The 25,229-nt window shown below is 41.9% G+C and overlaps 1 protein-coding gene across 3 annotated transcripts in view; it reads right to left on the reverse strand.

The window, feature by feature from the left end:
• The window catches only part of NCAN (neurocan), a 381,019-nt gene that overhangs the window by 72,573 nt on the left and 283,217 nt on the right, over positions 1-25,229 (reverse strand). For all 3 annotated transcript variants that reach the window (XM_077252478.1, XM_077252484.1, XM_077252470.1), the window contains one exon: positions 3,766-5,184. In XM_077252478.1, coding sequence (XP_077108593.1) covers positions 3,766-5,184 — 1,419 coding nt within the window. The remainder of the gene's footprint in view (positions 1-3,765; positions 5,185-25,229) is intronic.

A 25,229-nucleotide genomic window follows, 5' to 3' on the forward strand; every position in this document is an offset into this window, starting at 1 on the left:
TGATCGGCTCTACTATATAGAGGCGATTGTCAGATCGCCTCTTTGTAGTAGAATTGCTGACTTGCTATGAGCGCCGACCACTGGGTGGCGCTCACAGCAATCTGGCACTGACAACTATAGAGGCCTTGGGTTGTCATGCCAACACACCGGTGACCTGCGATCACATGTCACAGGCCACTGATGTGTGTATTTCCGGCACAATTAATAGCCGCAGGTGGATCGCGATTCCACCCGCAGCTATTGCGGGCACATGTCAACTCTTCAAAACAGCTGACATGTCCCAGGAAAGATGTAGGCTCACCACCAGAGCCCACATCAAAGGGAGGGATACCTTCATCGGTGTACTATTACGCCCGATGTCGGTAAGGGGTTAAAGAGGTTTTCCTACTAAGTTAATTTTAATCAACATTTTAATCAACAGATCTTTGAATTATAATAAGTTCCACAATCGGATGTGTTTATACAAACTCTTTCTCTTCCTCCCTGTCCAGGAGATGTGATATGATCAGACTATGTTCCTGTACGGTCAGACACAGCCATTACACAGTACACAGCAGGGGCACATTTATAAGATTATCTCTGCACAAGAACATTTTATTTATACACATCCAATTGTGGAAATTATTATTTTTCCACATCTATTGATTAAAATGTACTTTGGAAAAAACCCTTTAAGGGTCGCAGATCCTGAAACCATGATGGCTATAGCATTTTTCACATGAAATGTATGGCCTAGAAGATAAAGCGATAGCAGATCATTGCGGCTCATTTCTCATTCAGTCTGTGACCCTTTGCAGCCTTGTCTGTTTCTCACTCCTAAAGCAATGCTTGTCTCATGAAAACCCAGTACGTAAGATTAAAATATAAATAGGCAATGTTCAGTTTCTCTTAAGATTGCATGTTTCCAAGAAGGCCACCAATAGGCACATCCCTTCTCTACCTATAGGAAAATCTGGCTTAGGTGAGTACTGACATTAATATGTTGACACACTGGGCATTGGTCCATCATGTTGGTAACATTGGGTAACAGAAGAGGACATGGCTGGAGTAATGCTCAATACTAATTACATATGGGGTAATAGTCATATTAGTATACTGGTAATATACTCTCGGAGTGAATTGGTTACCTAGCCCAATGATATAAGAGGTTCATTATATCTTGCCTCCTAAAAGTAATAATTTTGCATACAATCATTGTGCTGGCTCAGAATATTTGGCATTGGTTCCCAAGTTTGGGAGTAATGTCTTTGTCTAATTTATTCACAGCTCTCCAACAGGAAGGAGTGGGCATTCGGCTTAGTCATTACATGGAGAGTGTGTTGTACTGTAAGCTGCCGTATCTGTCATGTCAGGCTGCGTTGTAAATCTCTCTACTAATAGTCAACTAACTGAAGCAACTGCCATAAATGTCAAGACTTGCGGAAGGGGTGGAAAAAAGTCGTTATTGGGGGAATATCTACAGACACTAGACGACCCTTATTAAATTTACGATGGTCTTGGAATAGGCTCGCTGGGCCTCATTAACAGAATGCAGCTGCAATGTTCTTGCTTCTTGATTGGCAGATAGCAGAGAGAATAACCACAGTTGCCATGGAAACATTGTCACCTGAACATATGGATCCATGGGTAGTCTATAAGTACTAAATGTGTTTATTGCTAGAGAGATTAATGCTGTAGTAGAAGGTTAATTGGGTTACAGAATTGATGGCTATTTTTTATTTAACTAACCTTAATTATTTTATTGGACTTTATGACTAATCCCCATAAGAACATCTAATAAAAAACCTACAAAAATATCTCCAAGTATATTGAAATCTATATGTTACAAAGTATCATCTTTTCATGCCTTGTATGGTACCTTTGATGTATACTCTTCATGAGTGGCCATGAAACTGTTCATGATTTGTTTATTATTCTCGTTAATGAGTTATACTACAAGAATGGAAGCGATATGGAGAAGATATAAAATATCTAGTATGAGTTCTCCGTTTCCTTAGGTAGCCAAACAAAATGGAATCATATACAAAACATATAGTTTGCAAGTAAATTGAAACAATTCATCAACAAAACCTATTGTGCCAGAATAAGGAGGTTGGGTATTAATGGTGTAGGAGGCATAATTAATGGATTAAAAAAAATAATGCTCTGCCTTCAAATTTTGTGCAAAAAATGGATGCTGTCAATTCTGTAAGAGAAAAGAAATGATAAGCACTCATTTTGAGTGTTGTAGCCTCAAAGCTTGTCACACAGGAATAGACTGTCAATGGTGTAAGAACCCACTGTACCCTATCAGCACATGTGGAGGCCACATATTCATGTTTAGAATTCATATTTCCCTTTTTACTCTCTACTAGAGATGAGCAAATTTGCTTGGGTTCTCTCTTATTTGGCAAGCTGCAGAGGGAACCCGGCTTCCTGGATCAGCTGATCGGCGTTGCAGCTGCATGTGTCGCGGCTGTGTCACAGTCACAACATATGCATGTAGAGCATGTTTGTTGGGCTCTTCTAATAAACTTGCCAAATAAGAGGGTACCCGAGCAAATTCGCTCATCTCTACTCTCTACTAATGATGAGTGAATGTACTTGGATAACGGATTATCTGAGCATGCTCGGCTGTTATCCTAGTATCTGGGCGTGCTCGTATATTATGTTCAAGTCCCTGTGGCTGCATGATTTGTGGTTATTAGACAGCCTGAACACATGTAGGGATTGCCTGTTTGTTCAGGAATCCCCACATCTGCTGAGACTGTCTAATAACCGCAAATCATGCAGCCGCAGGGACTCGAACATAATATATGAGCACGCCCAGATACTCGGATAACATCCGAGCATGCTCAGATAAGACGTTATCCGAGCATGTTCCCTCATCGCTACTCTCTACCCCTAAACTTGCACAGTTCTCAAAATAAGGCCAGCTGGCCACTTTATTACCTGTCAGCACCACCAAGTCCTGCAGATAAATGCACAACTTAATTTCTCACCTGTTGTATGTACACTCCTAACGTTTGCTTTGAAGATGAAACGGTTGTTCTAACAAGCCAACTACCTTTTGTATGATGGAAAACGGTCATCATAAAAAACCCCACATGTACATACTTCCCAGACCAGCGCTATTCCACCAGTGATAATAGGCTGTAGCCTTTATAATTCCAATGTGACTGAATACTGAAGGCTTCAGCTGATCAGTGGCTGATGATTAGCTGCAGCAGTCACATAATAATGTCAAGTGACTGCTGGATTACACAGCACTGAAAACCAAAGAACATCAAAAGCCCAGTAGTTACATATATGTGTTTTGTTTTCGGTATGATAGGCAGTTTGGCTGTCCATCATAGAAAAAGGTGGTTGTTTCGTTAAGACAACCCTTTCAATCTTCAAAGCATATGTTAGAAGTATAGATAAGACAGGTGAGAAATAAAGCTGTGGATTTAGCTGCAGGAGCTGGTAGAGCTAATATGTAGTAAAATAACCAGCTTGCCTTACATTAAGAAATGTGCACGTTTAGGGGTTGAGGGTAAATAGCGAAATCTGCATTATAAGTAAGGCTATGTGTGATTGATGAGGAAGAGAGGGAAAACATAGGCCAACTAAATCAGTGAATGTCTATCTGACAGCAATCTTTCTGGATTTCTTGGACTGAGGATAGCGAAGAATATCTTTAGACCCCTGCTCTGGGATCCAAGACTGCTTCGTCTGACCCATACCGCACTTGTGTCAAAATGGCAGAATACAGGCAGGTTGAGTTGCGTAAAATACAGAATATACCTTGTGCGCTGTGATCTTCAAATAACCATTGAGCACTGTCTTCTTCACCACTTCCCCCTTCATTTTCTTTCTCTAGCGACGCTGTTTCTTCCAAATCACTGCCATCTGTGGACTCCAACAGTGAATGGAGGAAATTAGTCCGAGGTTCAACAGTAGATGATACAATATTATTTTTAGACTGATTTTCCTCTTCTTCATAATTAATGCTCTCTAAAGAGTCTTTTGAAGATTCACTGCTTGATGCTTTGACAAACTTTGTTGGTTCAGTTACCAGGCTTCCTAAAAATTCTGAAGTATAGACTTGTCTGTTTAAAATAGATGATGTTAGTGTTGCCAGTGGGTTAAATTTTTGATTAGGTTTTGATGTTTGGCTCAAAATGTCCTCACTGGATTCTACAGTCATATCAGAGTTTGTGCTTAAATTGATTAAAGTGGCAACTGAAACGTGATCAGCTTCCAGAATTGAGTTAATATGTCCTGTAGGCATGGTCCAAACTTTGCTTGCCTCAGTTACCATCTCAGCTTTATGCAAGGCTTCATTAGAATTTGTAGCTTTCACTCGACTCTCTGAGGCTTGACTTTCTCTGTCAGTAACCATAGTGTGCATAAGTGATGGTGGAGGGTTTGTACTTTTTAGAGATAAAGGAGTTGTCAGAATTACATCTGGGATCCTTTTGTCTAGCTCTTGAAGGTTACTTGTGTGAATTGTTGGGTGAATATTTTTTTGGATGGTTTCCATTGTTTCACTCTGAAGATGGTTATCATTCTTTGAAAGAGAAAGAGTATTAAGCTCATCAGACTCCTGTCCTCTAAAGACCATGTCAGGAACCTTTGTTACCGATATGTTAAAAATATGGGATATATACGATTCTTTTGTTTGAGATTGGTGTTTGCTCTCTTTTAAAAACATTGCTAACTTTTCAGAGATAGCTTTCTCTCTGCCTTGCCTTTCCTGAAAATCAGTATATAGATCTATGCTTTTATTCAATCTGTTATTAGCATCTTCTATTGATGATGGAATTTCTACTGTTGGAAAAAAAAATTCATCTGGTAGCTGAGATGAAAATGTTGAATACAGTGGTTTTGACATTGTAGATTTTCTTACAGGAGAATCACCTGAAAATCCATCAATGTCTTCACTAATATGAAATTTTCCCTTCAATACAGTATTTGGAGGTCTGGTGCCATCTGGATGCATTGATATATGTTGGTCATTTTTTTGCTTAGGAGCTGCAATGTTTTGTTTTTCCTCTGTTTTAATATTGTTGTCTGTTACTCTCTTATTTTTCAGTATATCTTTGGATGGTGACGGTATCAATGTTGCTTTAGGTTCATGGTCTACTTTGTCGCTGTCATCTTGATGAACCATGTTCTCTTCTAGATGATCAGATTTCTCTGGTCTTTCATCACCAGTTAGTCCTAAAACAAAAAAAAGTGTTTTATAAACTTTTTAACATAATCTGGAATGCTATAATATATTTACATATTTCACATTAATAGATGGATTGTCTAATTGCAAAAATGTTGCATTAATACTAACAATATTCTCATCTTTGACCTCCTACCCATACTTAAGAGTTATCTGATACTATTCTCATTTTTTCTAATGGGGCTAAGAACTTACAAGCAACTAGTTGCTAACTACAGTTGTGCTCAAAAGTTTACATACCCCAACTAAATTTTTGCTTTCTTGCCCTTTTTTTCAGAGAATAAGAATGATAACATCAAAACTTTTTCTCCACTCATGATTAGTGGTTTCTCTTTTTAAATTATAATGACAACCCAAAACATCCAAATAACCCTGATCAAAAGTTCACATACCCCATTTCTTAATACCGTTTATTGCCCCCTCTAGCATCAATGACAGCTTGAAGTCCTTTGTGGTAGTTGTGGATGAGGTTCTTTATTTTCTCAGATGGTAAAGCTGACCACTATTCTTGGCAAAAAAGCCTCCAGTTCCAGTAAATTCTGGGCTGTCTAGCATGAACTGCACTCTTGAGATCTCCCCAGAGTTGCTCAATGATATTGAGGTCAGGAGACTGAGATGGCCACTCCAGAACCTTCACTTGTTTCTGCTGTAGCAAATGACAGGTCGACTTGGCTTGTGTTTTGGATCGTTGTCATGTTGGAACGTCCAAATACATGCCACAAGTGTTTGCTGATAACATGCTGCATTCAGCTTTCCTTCAACTTTGACCAAGTTTCCTGTGCCTTTGTAGTGACACATCCCCAAAACATCATCGATCCTCCTCCGTGCTTACAGTAGGAATGATGATCCTTTCATCATAGGCCTCGTTGACCTCTCTCCAAATATAATGTTTATAATTGTGGTCAAAAAGCTAAATTTTGGTCTCATTACTCCAAATTACCTTGTTCCCGAAGTTCTGAGGCTTGTCTCTGTGCTGTTTTGTGTATTGTAGGCTACATACTTTGTGGCATTTATGCAGTAATGGCTTTCTTCTGGCGACTTGACCATGCAGCCCATTTTTCTTCAAGTGCCTCCTTATTGTGCATCTTGAAACAGCCACACCACTAGTTTTCAGAAAGTTCTGTATTTCAGCTGATGTTATTTTTGGGTTTTCCTTTGCATCCCGAACAATTTTCCTGGCAGTGGTGGATGACATTTTTGTTGGTCTACCTGACCGTGGTTTTGTTTTTACAGAACCCCTGACTTTCCATTTGTTAATCACAGTTTGAACGCTCCTGACTGGTATTATCAATTTCCTGGATATCTTTTTGTATCCCTTTCCTGTTTTATACAGTTCAACTACCTTTCCCTAGATCTGCTGACAATTCTTTTGCTTTCCCCATGACTCACAATCCAGAAACATCAGTGGCTGGATGAAAGTTGCAAGAGTCTGTCTTTATCCCAGACACTCACTCAGCTTTTATGCACACACACACAGATTACGAGCAAACAGGTGACGTGTGAGGCTGTTACCTTTAGTAGCCATTCAAACCCATTTGTATCAACTTCTGTTCATGTTATCAGGACAAAGTCACCAGGGTATGTAAACTTTTGACAAGGGTCATTTGGATGATTTTGTGGTTGTCATTATTATTTACAAAGAAAAACCACAGTAGTTTTGGCAATAAATGCCTTCACCCAACCACTAACCATGAGTGAAAAAAAAGTTTTGGTGATATCATTCATATTCTCTGAAAAAGGCCAAGAAAGCAAAAAATCTGCCAGGGTATGTAAACTTTTGAGCACAACTGTACTTGCCTGTTCTACCTGATGCAGATCTCTGCTGGCTCAGAGAGGTCACAGACCGCTCCTGCTGCCAATTTTGCTGCTTAATTTGATCTCAGGTTAGCAGAGCAGCTTCTTCTCTTCCAGTCTACTCTGTTGATGAAGCGGGCGTTACTACCAACATCATCAGTTAGGCGGCAGAGAGTCAGCTGTCAATCATCATGACATCGGCAGAGTCACCTAGTCAACAGAGTTGTGAGGAAGAGAAGAAGCTGCTCTAGTGATATGACATCACTGGAAACTGCAAAATCGCTGACAGAGATAATCTCCGAGCCAGCAGAGATCAGAACTGGGTAGAACAGGCAGGTAGCTAGTAACTACAGATAGCAAAAAATAAGCAATGTCCCGAATAACTCCTTTAAGAATTGTTTACTTTACCATAGCTAACAAATCTAAGGTTCGATGGACATTGCTGAAAGCTCTGTTGCTAGAATCACATATTTAGCTACAAATTATACATATAGATTTTCAATAATACACACAAAAGAACCGGTATAAAGTGCCAATATGCAATATATTTTATTTAGAATTTACACATAATATAACCAAAAGACAAATACCTGCAAGGTTGCTACTAAGAAGCAGAGACTGCCACAGTAAGTTGTAGGAAATATGCGTATTACCACACCTGTGCCTACTTTCATATACCCGTACATATAGCTCAATATACTAAAATATACTACATAGTGTAGGGGTAAAAAGACCCTGTCTAAATACATCAAAGTAATGTGCTGGGTAAAAATGAAGATAAGCGTCACTTACATAAATCTGGTGTGGATCCCAAGTGGCGTCCCCGCCGCCCCAACGCACGTTTCGCTTCTTCGTCAGGAGGCCTCCTGACGAAGAAGCGAAACGTGCGTTGGGGCGGCGGGGACGCCACTTGGGATCCACACCAGATTTATGCAAGTGACGCTTATCTTCATTTTTACCCAGCACATTACTTTGATGTATTTAGACAGGGTCTTTTTACCCCTACACTATGTAGTATATTTTAGTATATTGAGCTATATGTACGGGTATATGAAAGTAGGCACAGGTGTGGTAATACGCATATTTCCTACAACTTACTGTGGCAGTCTCTGCTTCTTAGTAGCAACCTTGCAGGTATTTGTCTTTTGGTTATATTATGTGTAAATTCTAAATAAAATATATTGCATATTGGCACTTTATACCGGTTCTTTTGTGTGTATTATTATAAACATTTTGGTTAATTGTGCCCTTTGAACTTTATATGGGTCTAGTGGTGTATATAGATTTTCAAGACAAGTATTTGTATTGAGAATACTAATAGGAAACATGGAAGTGTTGGCAGAATAACTATGATAATGGATATACTTCACTAAAATAGCTTAAGGAGTTTTGGATGAAAGATGGAATGATAATACACTGCTACATCTGTAAACATCAATAATCCAATAACACCCAAAAGGCAACAGAAACACCATAATTACAACCCTCACAGATGTCAAATTTAGGTCCAATATACGCTGTCTACTGGGAGATTTTTATCAGAAACTTTCTGGCAAAATGTATATAATTTTACACAGATATATACTGTATATGTTAAATTACTACAGAGCAGCTCCTCTCTCCACGGCCCCCTTTATTATTTTATCTTTTATAACATGTACCTGTCAAATTACATTTTCTCTGCCCTAGAATCATGATTGCATATACGTCTCAAAAATCAACCTTGTACATGGAAATACTGTATGTTATTATATAAGAAAGAAGTTTAAGGGTTATTCCCATCTCCAAGATCATATCTCAATATGTATTAGGTGTAGTAATAATAATAATATTAGCAAATACCTCCAGAAACGTAGTATAATTTCTTGATTTGCTATGTCTCTTTCCTCATGTGCAGGCATTGCAGGACCTTATGTATCCATGGTTACAACCACTAGCATCTAGCTAGCTATCACTATGTCAGTGGTTGTAACCATGGATACCTAAGGTCCTGCAATGCCTGCACATTAGGAAAGAGACATAGAATCAGAAAAACTATACCACAATTCTAACTGGAGGTATTTGCTATTATTATTATTATTATTATTATACCTGCTACATATTGGGATAGGATCTTGGGGACAGGAATACCCATTAAAGCTCAATTGAGACTTTTTTCAATATTCTTATCATGTAAAACCTTTCTTTAAATTATACAATTGTTTCTATAATTTGCTCATAAAATGATTAAATTTAGAAAATAAAGAAAGGAGAAATGTATCAGATTCATATTCTATGCTGTAACTAAGGCTACTTTCACACTAGCGTTAACGGCAAACCGTCTCAAAACGTCTTTTTTCAGAAAAAACGCATCCTGCAAAAGTGTTTGCAGGATGCGTTTTTTCCCCATAGACTTGTATTGGTGACGTATTGTGACGGATTGGCATACGTCGTGTACGTCGTACGACAGATGCGTCGAAATTTGGCGACACGTTGTCGGCAAAAAACGTTGATTGTAATGTTTTTTGTCTCCGCCTAAAAAACGTGTCGCGACTAGTGTTGAGCGATACCGTCCGATACTTGAAAGTATCGGTATCGGAAAGTATCGGCCGATACCGGCAAAGTATCGGATCCAATCCGATACCGATACCCGATACCAATACAAGTCAATGGGACTCAATTATCGGACGGTATTCCTGATGGTTCTCAGGGTCTGAAGGAGAGGAAACTCTCCTTCAGGCCCTGGGATCCATATTAATGTGTAAAAGAAAGAATTAAAATAAAAAATATTGCTATACTCACCTCTCCGACGCAGCCTGAACCTCAGCGCGGGAAGCGGCAGCGTTCTTTGTTTAAAATTCGCGCTTTTCTTTCCTTACGTGAAGTCCCGGCTTGTGATTGGTCGCGTGCCGCCCATGTGGCGGCGACGCAACCAATCACAGCAAGCCGTGACGTAATTTCAGGTCATTCAGTATTTTAAAATTACGCTCCGGCTTTGTGATTGGTTGCGTCGCAGTCACATGGGCGACGCAACCAATCACAGCAAGCCGTGACGTAATTTCAGGTCCTTAAGGATTTTAAAATTACGTCCCGGCTTTGTGATTGGTTGCGTCGCAGTCACATGGGCGACGCAACCAATCACAAGCCGTGACGTCACGGGAGGCTGGACACGCGCGCATTTTAAAATGCCCGCGAGTCCAGCCTCCCGTGACGTCCCGGCTTGTGATTGGTTGCGGCGCGGTCAACCAATCACAAGCCGGGAGGCTGGACACGCGCGCATTTTAAAATGCCCGCGAGTCCAGCCTCCCGGCTTGTGATTGGTTGACCGCGCCGCAACCAATCACAAGCCGGGACGTCACGGGAGGCTGGACTCGCGGGCATTTTAAAATGCGCGCGTGTCCAGCCTCCCGGCTTGTGATTGGTTGACCGCGCCGCAACCAATCACAAGCCGGGACGTCACGGGAGGCTGGACTCGCGGGCATTTTAAAATGCGCGCGTGTCCAGCCTCCCGTGACGTCACGGCTTGTGATTGGTTGCGTCGCCCATGTGACTGCGACGCAACCAATCACAAAGCCGGGACGTAATTTTAAAATCCTTAAGGACCTGAAATTACGTCACGGCTTGCTGTGATTGGTTGCGTCGCCCATGTGACTGCGACGCAACCAATCACAAAGCCGGAGCGTAATTTTAAAATACTGAATGACCTGAAATTACGTCACGGCTTGCTGTGATTGGTTGCGTCGCCGCCACATGGGCAGCACGCGACCAATCACAAGCCGGGACTTCACGTAAGGAAAGAAAAGCGCGAATTTTAAACAAAGAACGCTGCCGCTTCCCTCGGTAAGGTGCAGGCTGCGTCGGAGAGGTGAGTATAGCAATATTTTTTATTTTAATTCTCTCTTTTACACATTTTTACATTAATGTTGTTTCGATACTGATACCCGATACCACAAAAGTATCGGATCTCGGTATCGGAATTCCGATACCCGCAAGTATCGGCCGATACCCGATACTTGCGGTATCGGAATGCTCAACACTAGTCGCGACGCATCCTGCGGCATGCGTCGTTGGCTACAATGGAAGCCTATGAGCGACGGATGCGTCGGGACACGTCGTACGACGCAATGCAGCGCTGCAATACGTTTTTTTACACTGAGCATGCTCAGAAGAAGGATTTTGTTGCCAATTGGCCAGACACCCCCAAATCTATATAAACCTGGCCTGGGCCTTCAACCCCACTTATATGGCCACGTATATAAGTGCCACGTATTTTAAGTGCCACGTATTTCACGTAAATGCCACGATATTTCAGTGCCATGTATTTCAGTGCCACGCATTTAAGTGCCACGTATTTACGTGCCACGATATTTCAGTGCCACGTATAACCACGTAGTTATAGTATTTATAGTACGTGGCACTTAAATACGTGGCACTGAAATACGTGGCACTATGACTGTCAGAAAATGTTCATTAAACGGTTAGGGGTGAGGTTAGGGGTAGGGTTAGGGTTTGGATCCCTTTATCATCATCCGTAGTTCATTAATCGGATGAATCCACAGTCGTCTCCGTCTCCGTTGCTGCAGAAGCATCCTACGCCTTTCCGCTGCCGCCTCCTTCTCCCGCACTATGATATCCAGGCGATTCGTCTCAAAGATAACGTCGGTAACCAAACTCGCAATCCTCACAAGAACACCTTCCATCGCTGCCACAAAACTAAAACCCTCAAAGATGGGCTGTAAAAACAGTAACTATATAGTTTTCCATATTTTCCAGTAGCCAATCAAATTTAGGAGCCTCCCATTTTAAAAACGGATCCGTCGGAAAAACGGATGCAACGGATGGTAAAAACGGATGCAACGTATGCAACGCATCCAGTATTTTCGACGGAAACGTTTAGCGGATTTGCGACGTATCCGTCGAAATGCTGTATGCGTGGCATACGTTTGTCACCGTTTTTCACTTTTTTGACGCATCCGTTTTTTCGGCAAAAAAGACGTTTTGAGACGGTTTGCAGTTAACGCTAGTGTGAAAGTAGCCTAAAGGAGTGTATCCTATTACCACATACACTTTGCTCTGCTGCTCTGTATTACTGAACCACAGGCATTACATGTGGCAATGTATGATATTAGCGATGTTCTTATTTCAATGCCTCCTTAAGAAAGGGGAGGGTACAGTGTAGACATTATAGTATACACAGTGTATATAGTATATACACAGTGTAGACATTTATGAAGGTAAAGTTCCTTTTGCATTGGAAGAAAACAAGAGTCAAAATGTCCTCTTCAGACCAATAAAAATGACGGCGAAATGGAGAGCCTTCAACTTTTTCCACTTAAATCAGTTGTTTTTTTTTCTTTATGACAACAATCAAAATAGTTGAATGTTTCTGACAGAATGCATAAACTGTAATAGAAACATGTCATGTAACTATTCAACTTCAAAGATTTCAGACGATGACTTTACAGGCTCCCATCCTCCTGAATAAGACAGATAGCAGCTTTGTGACTTTGTGAATTGAAGAATGTGCAGCTACTGAAAATGTATTAGTGTCAGACAGATATCGCTCCAAGCTGCCCTTTTTCAGAACATGTCTGTCTTCCCAACTTGTTTCCTTTGGTTCAAAATATTATTTTGATTAATTCTTCCAAAATCTATATTACCGACTGTCCACACAGTCTATAGCGCTACAAATGTGCAAATAAATCAAGTGAAGCAAGTGTAAATGTAGATACTGAAAAAGGTTACACTCTGGTATGCATTTATAGTTTTGTATTTCATGTTTGTGTATGCCGTGTGGAATTTTATTATGGCATAGTGTTTGTGATGGTGTGATATGGTGTGTGTGGTATTATTCTGTCTATCTTCAGATATTTACTGATTTTAGGAGTGTTGTCTTGTTCATCTGTATCATTCTGTGTATTCCCTGTCTTGTCTAGAGTCTTAATTACCTTACAACAGGTCCTATGATTGAATTCGCTCAGTTACCATCTGCAGCCTGCATGTGTCCATGCCTCTTGATGAACCCCTTCTGACTTATCCTGACTGTCCAAATGCTGCAAATCACCCCCTGTACTGCCTTGATCTCTGATTCACCATTCTCAAGTCTGGGAGGCCTGAAAACCATCCAACCCGTCTGCCTACCCCGGACATAAAGAGGGGGCCTGAGGAGGACCTGTAGACCAATAAGATAGATCCCTTGTGGGTTGCTGATGCTAAGGCCAGCACCCCAGAGAAACTTGTAGAAACTCTGATTGCTCTGGAAAATACTGCTGGAGGATTCCTATACGGAGAAGTATCTGGGGCCGCACTGCCATATTGATCTCTTTGCTGAGGATTGTGACTCTCATCTCCCGCGGCATTTATCCCATTACTGGACTGTATCCGTGGTCCTGGACTATTTTATCCTCTGTGTGGTGGATTGTTTTATGGACCTTTCGGTTTGCATGTAATAAAGGTTCTTGGGGCTGTTCGCTAATCTCTCGCTTTGTTGATTGTGTGATACCAAAGTAGGACCCCGTGACAGTGTTCTTGTAGAGATTGTACAATAGTGACTACTTTATAATTAGAGTAAATAACCCCATACTTATAGGAGGCTTACCAGAATAAAATTCAGACATTTCTTTTTATCCTAAATTACAAATAAAAATAGCAAGTATCATATCTTTAGGAGATAAAATTGCTTGAAATAAGTTGTAATATCTGGTTCTATACATATAATATATGGATCATATTATTCTTTTTTTGTCAGGTACAGATCACCATGTATAACAATATCAACGTCCTACTTAGCTTATATGTGGATACACTTATGAGTATATATTATATGACTTCTCAATAATAAGGTTTGAAGCGAATCGCTATCATTTAATGTCACACTGATTAGGCGCTGATTAATTTACAATCATATATATATGGCAGTCCAAGTTCCATTTTTGTGATACAGAACTTCTAATTGTGCTTTTTTACTTACTATATACTGTTTTTATCTTATTTTTGTCACTTTAACTCCTGAAAAGGGGTATTCTCAGATTTGGAAGTTATCCAATATCCTTGGATAGTATATAACTTCCTGTTTGCTGGTGATCCAATCACAGAGACCCCCACCTATCTCAAATGGAGTGGTCGTTGATCATGCGCATTGCTGTTCCGTTAAGGCTTCTTTCACATTTCCGTCGGGACTCTCCTGTCCTGCTGCGTCCCCAAGACGTAGCGACGAATGTTAACAAAATAGTGTCAAAACATATGTGACGGGTGCACTGGGCCCATTTTTCTGACGGACCTGTCGAGGCTATGTGCACCTTGTGTATGCGTCTTCGCAGCGGTTTTCTGCTGCGAAAATGCATACTCAACACAAACCAGGTTAGGTGCCGGTAGGTGAGAATGTTGATTTTTTTTATTATTTTTAACATTATATCTTGTTACTATTGATGCTGCATAGGCAGCATCAATAGTAAAAAGACAAAGCGAGCGAGAGAGAATTTCCCTGACAGGAATTTTTCCACGCATGCTCAGTTTGAAAAGACGGGACCCGTCGCTGGATTCCTGCTTTTCACAGTCAGCGATTTTCCGATGTGCAGAAAAAACATTCTTCTGAACATTTTCTCTGCCCGCGGGACCGTTTTTTTTATGCAGGATCCAGTGCATGACGGATGAAATAGATGGCTATCCATCATAATCCGTTGCTAATACAAGTCTATGAGAAATTTTTTTTTGCAGGATCCTGCATTCTCAAAAATCTACGTATTTTGACGTGAGACATAAGACGGAAGTGTGAAAGAGGCCTAATTCTTATCTGAGTGCCAAAGATCAACTGACCGCTGTGCTCGGCTATCTCTGGCAGTCCAATTCAGAACAAATGGAGCAAAAGTGCAATTGACTGACCACCGCTGGCGTATTTATTTTTCAAAAAGTCAGATATGCCTTTAAATGTGCAGAAAAAAAGTGCTGCAGGTACTTTATAATTATGATCTGAAGAATTAGGAATTTCTGTATTTTTAACTGTATTTAACAAGAAAAATTGGACATCTACATTGTTAAATCCACCCAAATAACTTTTATGGATAAAACAGATTATCGCAGAAAAACATTTAGACACAGTGATGTAGTATGCGCCATTCTGACCCCAAAAATGAGCAAAAAATTATTTTAATGAAATAAACACACAGGTTGTTTTAGTATTTTATTGCTCTCTCAATCCATCAGAACACCCTCGTTTGGCAAAATAATAAACGCACAAGATACATACCCTCAGATGAACCGTCACGTCCCACGAAGTAATCCATCTGAAGGGGTTAATTATTTGACAGGCAGGAGCTGTGCTAATGCACTCGCTCATGTCTGTAATCCCCGGGTAATGAAGGAAATCTGAGTGATCTGTACTTACATTGAGTTGCGGTGAGGCGCCCTCTGGTGGATGTTCTCATGAACTGCAGCCTTGGAAAAGTTCCCACGCTCGAGTTCATATGAGTTCATCCACCAGAGGGCGCCTCACCGCAACTCAATGTAAGTACAGATCACTCAGATTTCCTTCATTACCCGGGGATTACAGACACGAGCGAGTGCATTAGCACAGCTCCTGCCTGTCAAATAATTAACCCCTTCAGATGGATTACTTCGTGGGACGTGATGGTTCATCTGAGGGTATGTATCTTGTGTGTTTATTATTTTGCCAAGCGAGGGTGTTCTGATGGATTGAGAGAGCAATAAAATACTAAAACAACCTGTGTGTTTATTTCATTAAAATAATTTTTAATAATGTGTGTGTGTGTTTTTTAACCCTTTCAGACAATTGGATTAATAATGGATAGGTGTCATCATTGACGCCTCTCCATTATTAATCTGGCTTAATGTCACCTTACAATAGCAAGGTGGCATTAACCCTTCATTACCCCATATCCCACCGCTACAGGGAGTGGGAAGAGAGTGGCCAAGTGCCAGAATAGGCCTTCCAGATGTGCCTTTTCTGGGGTGGCTGGGGGCAGATGTTTTTAGCCACGGGGGGGCCAATAACCATGGACCCTCTCCTGGCTATTAATATCTGCCCTCAGTCACTGGCTTTACCATTCTGGCGGAGAAAATTGCGCGGGAGCCCACGCCAATTTTTTCCGCCATTTAACCCTTTATTTGCGCAGCTACAGTGCCCACATTTTGCACATACATACTACTAACATTAGTAGTGTGGAATATGCAAAAAAAAAGGGGGATATGAGATGGTTTACTGTATGTAAACCATGTCTCATATCATGTCGGGTTTGTGAAGGAGAAATGAAAAGCCGGCAATTGAATTACCGACTTTTCACTAACACCGCTGCGTATTTCTCGCAAGTCACACTGCTGGTCCGTGTGGAATCCGTATTTTTCTCGCCCCCATAGACTTTCATTGGCGTATTATTTGCGCAATACGCTGACAAACACAGCATGCTGCGATTTTGTACGGCCGTAGAAAGCCGTATAATACTGAACCGTAATATACGGCTGATAGGAGCAGCCCCATTGAGAATAATTGTGCCGTTTGTTTGGCGAGTTTTACGGACGTATTTTCTGCGCTCTTACGTCCGTAAAACTCGCTAGTGTGACGCCGGCCTAACACTTACCAAATGATTTGTACCATAAATAGGATACCTCCCTAACAACTTTACATAACTGTCAATGTTTAAAGAGTGTCAATTAGCAAATTTGTGTCAAAATCCAAAGTTATTTTACTTTTTACAATTTTAAAGATTGCTGGTTTTTATTTTTCCATTGGCGCCTTTTTTCAACCCTTTGGTGACAGAGACAATTTTGTACTTAATGACCAAGCCAATTTACACAATTCTGACCACTGTCACTTTATGAGGTTATAATATAGCTCTGGAACGGTTCAAGGGATCCCACTGATTCTTAGAATTTTTTTTTGTGACATATTGTTCTTAATGTTAGTGGTAAAATTTATTTGAAATAATTTGCATTTATTTATGGAAAACGTGGACATTTGGCAAATATTTTGAACATTTAGCAATTTTCAAACTTTTAATTTTTGTGCCGTTATATCAGGGAGTCATATTGTATTGCACAAAAGAGTCAATAAATACAATTTCCCACATGTCTACTTTACATCAGCACAATTTTGGAAACATATTTTTTTTTTTGTTAGGACGTTATAAGTTATGAGTTTTGGGGGTCAATATGACAGAAAATACCCAAAAATGACACCATTCTAAAAACTGCACCCCTCAAGGTGCACAAAACCACATTCAATACGTTTATTAACCCTTCAGGTGCTTCATAAGAACTAAAGCAATGTGGAAGGAAAAAATGAACATTTTATTTTTTTCACAAAAAAATTTACTTTTGGAACCAAACTTTTTTATTTTAACTAGCATATCAGGAGAAAATTGACCACAAAATTTGTTGTGCAATTTCTCCTGAGTACGCCGATACCCCGTATGTGGGGGAAAGCCACTGTTTGGGAGCATGGCAGGGCTCAGAAGGGAAGGAGCACCGTTTGACTTTTTGAACGCAAAATTGGCTGGAATCAATGGCTGGTGCCATTTCGAGTTTGGAGACCCCCCTGATGTACCTAAACAGTGGAAATTGTAACTCCAACCCTAACACAGCCCTAATCCCAACCCTAACCCCAACACACCCCTAACCCTAATCCCAACCCTAACCATAACCCCAACAGAACCCGAACCCCAACACAATCCTAACCCCAATCCTAGCACCAGCCCTAACCCTAGCCACAACCCTAACACTAGCTCAACCCTAGCCCAACCCTAACATTAGTTCTAACCCTATCTCCAACCTTAACCCTAGCCCAAGTCTAACCCTAGCTGTAAGCCCAACCCTAACATTAGCTCTAACCCTATCTCCAGCCCTAACCCTAGCCCAACCCTAACCCTAGCTCTAACCCCAACAATAACCCTAGCCCAACCCTAACCCTAGCCCTAACCCTAGCCCCAACCAGGCTTGGATTGGCCCACAGGAGAATCCACCGGTGGTCCCCCGTGCAGGAGTGGGCCACCACCCACTTATATAAGCAGTACTTGGCACAATAGACTTGATTCACCATATACAGACAAAGGTGGCATCTTATTCATTTAACAATCAACCCAGTTTATTGCTATTGAAATTTGTGAATGAGGATAAAGTCATATTTGCATGTAGCTGAAAAGTTGGGCCCTGAAGTTGATGTCACTGGTGGGCCCTTGGCACCCCAGTCCAACACTGACCCCAACCCTAATGCTAGCCCAACGTTAACCCTAGCTCTATTCCCAAACCTAACCCTAGCCCCAACCCTAGCTCTAACCCCAACCCTAACCCTAACCCTAGCCCCAACCTTAACCTTAATGGAAAAAATATAGTTTTTTTACTTTAGTATTTTTACCTAACAAAGGGGGTGATAAAGGGGGGTTTGATTTACAATGTTTTTTTATTTTGATCATTGTGATAGGGTCTATCACAGTGATCAAAATGAACCAATAGGAAAAATCTGCTATTGTTGCTGGGTGCTGGCTGGCAGATGCCGGAAGATGATGCTGAGGGCCAGGGGACAAGACCAGGAGATGCAGGAGGTGCCAGAGGTACCGGGGGTGCTTGTGGACCCCATTTCTTTTCTCCTCTGATGTGCTAGATCATATCAGAGGAGAGAAAAATAAATGGAAAATTGGACTTGTTTTTGCATTCGCCGTTATTTGGTAAATAACGGCAATCGCAACACTGGCGACGATAAAAACCGACCCGAATCATGTTCTGAGATTTTAAGACACTTAACTGCCGCCGTTAAAAGGCGTATCGGCAGTCGTTAAAAGGTTAAGTCTATTTTATATGTGTCCAATTCATTTTTTTATTTAGGTCGCCACTAGTGTTGAGCGATACCTACCGATATTTGAAAGTATCGGTATCGGATTGGATCGGCCGATATCCAAAAAATATCGGATATCGCCGATACCGATACCCGATACCAATACAAGTCAATGGGACACAAATATCAGAAGTGATCCTGGATGGTTCCCAGGGTCTGAAGGAGAGGAAACTCTCCTTCGGGCCTTGGGATCCATATTCATGTAAAAAATAAAGAATAAAAATAAAAAATATGGATATACTCACCCTCGGACGAGCCCTGGCTATCACCGCTGCAAGCATCTGCCTCCGTTCCTAAGAATGCAGAGTAAAGGACCTTCGATGACGTCGCGGCTTGTGATTGGTCGCGTGACCGCTCATGTGACCACTCAAGCGACCAATCACAAGCCGTGACGTCATCGCAGGTCCTACACTCACTGCATTCTTAGGAACGGAGGCTGCCGGTTGCACCGCTGAGGTCCAGGGGCCGTCCGAGAGTGAGTATATCCATATATTTTTTTTTTATTCTTTATTTTTTACATGAATATGGATCCCAGGGCCTGAAAGAGAGTCTCCTCTCCTCCAGACCCTGGGAACCATATGCACCACACACGCCTGGGAGCTTATAGGAACTTCCGATTCCGATTTCCGATATCACAAAAATATCGGAACTCGGTATCGGAATTCCGATACAGCGAATATCGGCCGATACCCGATATTTGCAGTATCGGAATGCTCAACACTAGTCGTCACTGTGGACAAAGTTTAAGTTTCCCAGATATTTTTGCCTGATTCATCATTTTTGACTTTACGAAAAATTTGTCAGAAATGTACTCCAGTCCCCCCCTTGAGTGACTTTATGTACGCCAGATATTTTTGCAAAATGTTATGAAGCATGCAACTTTTTGAGCTAAATAATAGTTAAAAATGTAGAAAATAAAAATAAAGTTAATTTTTTTAAAAATAGCAGAAAAGTGACACAACACAACATAAACAATTAATCGGAGCCTTTGTGTATGAACAGCCTTTGTTTAAGGGCTCATGCACATCGGATCACAGTCGGACCAATGTTATTCGCCCTGGCCGTGCATATGTCTGATTTTTTCCTCAGAGACTGCCCTAAGAAAAAATTGCTGCATGCCCGAGTTTGATCTGACAAACGCACTCTACTACACAAGTCAATCAGTCCATAGAAACCATCGGAATGCAGTAGGATGACATCTGGGTGTAGTACCATTTCTGACAGAATGGAGAAGATGGAGACTTTTTGTCTCAATCTTCTCTTCATCCAAGAGAATTGGATCACACTCTGATTAATGTCTGATGAGAAAAACTCAAACTCGGATGAGAGAATCTTTGATAGTCTGCAATTACCCCTAAAGTAATATATTAAAATAATTTAGAAAAAGACCAAAAAAATGAAACAACTGGGAGGTTCACAAAATCTGTCATTGAGAGGATTATATGCAATGAGGCTTTTCAAATATTCAGTCTGTTTCCCCTTGTGTGTCTGGTTTGTATTATCATATGCACTTCTGTCCCTTGGGTAGGGGAGGTAACAGAGAAGAGTTTATATAGGAGCACAGCAAGGTACGAGTGTGGAGAAACGGGGCCAGTGGGTGCCCCCGTCCGCTGGCCCGGCCGTCCTTAGCAAGACTGCATGGACCACAGCTCACACCACTGAACGCCCGCTCCATCTTCCCGTGGGCAATACACTACACAGACAACACAGGGTTAAGGTAAAACAGTGTGGCAATACTTTATTGAACCACAACACACAATAGCAAACAGAACAATCCCACCATGACTGGAATTGTTTGGTTTGACTGCAATGTCTGCCAATATATGGTTCCTGTGAGGGACCTGTTCCATAACCCCATTGATCAAAGTAAACATTTACTCAAGACTTATGTCAACTGTAAGACAATGAATGTCATCTATGCCCTCATCTGCCCCTGTTCACTGGTCTACGTGGGACAAACGTCCCAAGAGTTGCGCAGACGCATACAAAAACATTTCTCTACAATTAGCACCGCAGCGGCTGATTCTTGTAAGGGCAAACTACTTACCACAGTGGCATCTCATTTCCTGTTGTGTCATGGGGGCAAATATTCGAGTACCAGAGTCGTGGGCTTAGAGCGGGTGTATGGCTCGGGTAGAGGGGGCTCGTTGGAGAACAAGCTTCTACAAGTGGAGGCACGCTGGATTTTTTCATTACGGTCCACGGTCCCCCTTGGCATTAATGAGGACCTTCTTTTCACTGGCTTTCTGGGGTGAGTCTAACAAGTGATTTTCTGTTTCAGATGGTTTCATCAGATGTCATCGTGCTCTGCTCTCACCCTCGTTTTGTCCATGGATTGATGTTTGCACCCTGGCTCTTCGCTTCATTGGATGCGTTCGATGTCTCTTCCTTTTTTCCCCCCTCTTTGTGACTATATACGTCATATTCACATCATGGACGGAGTATATAATTTTTTTTGTGTAATCAGAGAGACATTTACCAATAGCTGACTATATATCAATATAAACTTTTAGGTTGGACTAAGTTTTATATATTTTTGATTAAGTCTCTCGCATCCGGCAACCAAGTCATGTTCATTGTGTAAACTAATGGGGTTCCTCAAATTGGTGTATTCATGGTTTTCATGTCCATACCGATCGTTGGGTCGATTGGCTGGTCTATTTCTGCACCCCTTCAAGTTGTTCGTTGCTGGTTCCAGCTTCATTATCACTTTTTCATCCACAGGCTTCATCAAGGGGCTCCTTGGTGGTTGCCAGGTCTGTGTGCTTTCATTTGATTTGGGCACTGACTTTATCTTTATTGATAGCCCTTTGTTTAAGGGGTTACATCAGTAAACCATTCTGCTATATCTCAAACAATTAACCCCCTTTTCCTTCCCCTTTTTGTATGTGTCCATACCCAGTGATGTTCCCTCATATGTGGTTCTTATATGTTCTGTGTGATTTAATCTTCCTGTGGTCCTTTTTTATTTATTTTTTTCATTCATTTATTTTCCTGTCTATATCTCAGTTGATCAGTTAGTTTTATATATGTGGGGTCCATCTTCTCTATATATTTCACTTTTGACATGCCTGTATTCTCTACATCTCATGCAATACCTGTTACCGTGTCCTTATACTTTTACCATCTTCTTATTAATCTCCGTGGTGCTTTTTGTCCTCCACGCAATGCGCAAAGCCGGAGTTTTCCGGCGCATGCGCATTGTGTAGTGCTGGCAGAGACGTCTGCCAGCACGGGCGTTTCCGCCCTTTGCGCGTCATTTCCGGTTCCGGCTCCCAGGCGCGCCTTGTCCATCACCTGACCGCGCGATTAGGTATTTAAACTTTATGCGATTACCTGCCTGCACCTTCCCCTGACGAAGCCGTCCTTAGTGACGGCGACACGCGTTGGGCTCACTCCCCACCCTGTGCTCCGCCTTTGGCGCTTATTCCCCTGCATTTGGACTTCATGGCATCTGTGGATACATGCCCTTATTACCTCTATCTGGCTGGACCTTATCTATGTTCCCCTTCTCTGTGGTAACTACACCATCCTCAGCATCATTCAGTGGTTGGTTCTATCACCACTATCCTATTCTTTATATGGCTGTTACATTTTTGCCACTAGTTTTGGGGTTTAGCACATTTTGCACTTTATTTCTAGATTAGGGGCATTACTGTTTTCCTACTAGGTGCCATTGTTTATTGCATATTACATACATATATTCTTTGTATTTTTAAGGGGATGTCTATACACTCCTTGCGCCAGTGTTCTCACCAGATTATGGACGCACGGCATTATATTGGATCACAGTGATCGTTTGGTTATTTGTATTGTCTGCCAGGTGTACCTGTCTATAATTGTGTTAAGAACACACACAATCTTTTTTGGCGGGCCATCGTGGGGTGTATGACAATTTGCCATTTTAATTGTTTTTAAATGGTGTATCAATAAAAGTTTTCCTATTTCATTAATTATTAGTGGTGTGCATTTATATAGAGTGGTGCTGTTTTCTTTGTCTGTTGTTTGGTTACATGAGCGCATATAAAATATCTCTGCGTCTCCACGTATTTCCAGTATGACATGATGTCAGAGCTCCCAGGGTCACATGGGCGCATATAAAAGATCACTGCATCTCCATGTATTTCCAGTATGACATGATGTCAGAGCTCCCAGGGTCGCTACTTCATCTGTAGATGAACGCACAGAGAAGGGGTAATGACAAGCATGGGGAGATGACCAAGAACTGTCCATAGAGTCCATACAAGGTCCAAAGCCAGTTGACATGAGAGTCACCACCTGGCTTATCTGACCATCTCCATGGAACCAGGCGACCAGCGGGTCCCAACCCTGGCTTTCTCCAAACATATCCATGGTTCAGAGATGGTCACTGGATCAGATCTGTGTCCTTCCAACCGGAGCCGAAAACCCCTAGGTTGTATCCTAAAGAATCCTAGATCAGTGTCCCTCGTGATGGTGCCATGATGAATTGGCTGCAGTCCTTTCTCTTGTCTGTTGGGTGGTTTGCAGAATGTCTGGCTGGTAGCTCTGTGTTACTTCCAACTCTCAGGATGTGATCTCTGAGTCTTTTTATACCCAAGGCATGAAAGCTATTTTTAGAATTACCCAGGGTCTTTCAGTCCAACATCAAGATAAGGTAAACAATGGTGATGGGATTAAGTAGCACTATTAGCATATAAGCACACATCAATAAACAAAGCTTCACACACTCAATGTACAGTCACTATTACAGACTTACACAGTATGTTAGATAGTATATCAGTTGGCAAGTCTGTCTTCTTGACCCACCAGACGCAAACACCCAAATTCACAAGCCAATATGCAGATAAAAAAACAGTTCCCTCGGCCCTCGCAAAAACATGGCTTTTTTTTTTGTTGTTGTTGTTGGGCCGATTATAATGTCACGAGGAGACTAGGTGAGCGAGCTAAAAACCCGAGCCCCTGCAGTTTCCCTCAGACTAGGGAAATCCTGACTGACCCTCTACCTGGAGTTTACACTGATGGTGTGCATGTCCAGGCCTCGACCCTCACCCTAACTCCTGTTTTAACCCTAGGCTGATACCTCCGCCCTCCACCCAGTGAAGAGGTTATATTCCAATACCCACAGTTAGCACAGACAAGGATAAAGGAAAATATACACCACGCCGCAGTCACTCAGGAATACACTATAAATGTGCAGGGCAAAATAAATACAAATATAGGAAGGAGTAAATAAGACAGAGGAAAATACACCACCAGTAACGAATCTCCAACAACCAGCTCTCCACTCCAGACCGAGATAACAACGCACAAGACAGAAGCTATAATCGGCGACGCCCAATGATCAGGAGAACTATTTAAATGCCATGGGAATGACCCAGCTTCCAATCCGAGGATTAGGTCAATTAACCCTGGAACAGCTAGATAAAATCTAGCAGACGCCAATGAGCAAATAGTGGTCAAAAGCGGAATTACCGCTGTCTGTTGGATGACCTGGTCTGAACAGCATCTGACATGACAGTACCCCGCCTTCTACGAGGGACCCCAGGGCCCTCACGGCTTATAGGACCCGGCTTGTCTGGATGGCGACAATGAAAAAACCTGACCAGCCGATCCGCATGAATGTCTGAGACTGGTACCCAGGACCTCTCCTCAGGAACATAACCACGCCAGTGTACCAAGTACTGTAAAGTGCGACGCACTACACGAGAGTCAACCACCTTGGAGACTTCAAACTCCAAATTACCATCCACCAAGACTGGAGGTGGCATAGTTGCTGCGTCCACAGAACCCACCACCTTCTTTAGAAGAGACCTGTGGAACACGTTGTGTATCTTATACACCGTAGGGAGCTCCAATCGGTACGCTACTGGGTTAATGACGGCGGTGACCCTAAATGGACCAATAAACCGTGGACCCAATTTAAGGGACGGTATTTTGAGTCTTATGTTTTTTGTGGATAACCACACCCAGTCATCCACACTCAGGTCCGGACCTGGCACACGCCTACTGTCAGCCACACGCTTGTACCTAGCACCCACACTCAACAGGCGCTGCTTAACTCTCCTCCAGACTGATGACAATTGTGTCCCCAACTGGTCCTCCTCCGGAACGCCGGAAGAGCCCCTCTGACTCAAGGTACAAAATTGAGGATGTAGCCCGTAAACACAAAAAAAGGAGACTCCCCAGTCGACTCCTGGCGGTGATTATTGATGGCAAACTCAGCCAAAGGAAGAAAGGTAGACCACTCCTCCTGGTTATCAGAGACAAAGCAGCGTAAGTACTGTTCCAAATTTTGGTTCATACGCTCAGTCTGACCATTTGACTGAGGATGAAACGCCGAAGAATGAGATAACTTGATCACCAGCCGTGAGCAAAATGCTCTCCAAAATTTTGCCACAAACTGAGACCCCCTATCAGACACGTTGTCTGACGGAACCC

The sequence above is a fragment of the Ranitomeya variabilis genome, chromosome 1, assembly GCF_051348905.1.
Source record: "Ranitomeya variabilis isolate aRanVar5 chromosome 1, aRanVar5.hap1, whole genome shotgun sequence".
NCBI lineage: Eukaryota > Metazoa > Chordata > Amphibia > Anura > Dendrobatidae > Ranitomeya > Ranitomeya variabilis.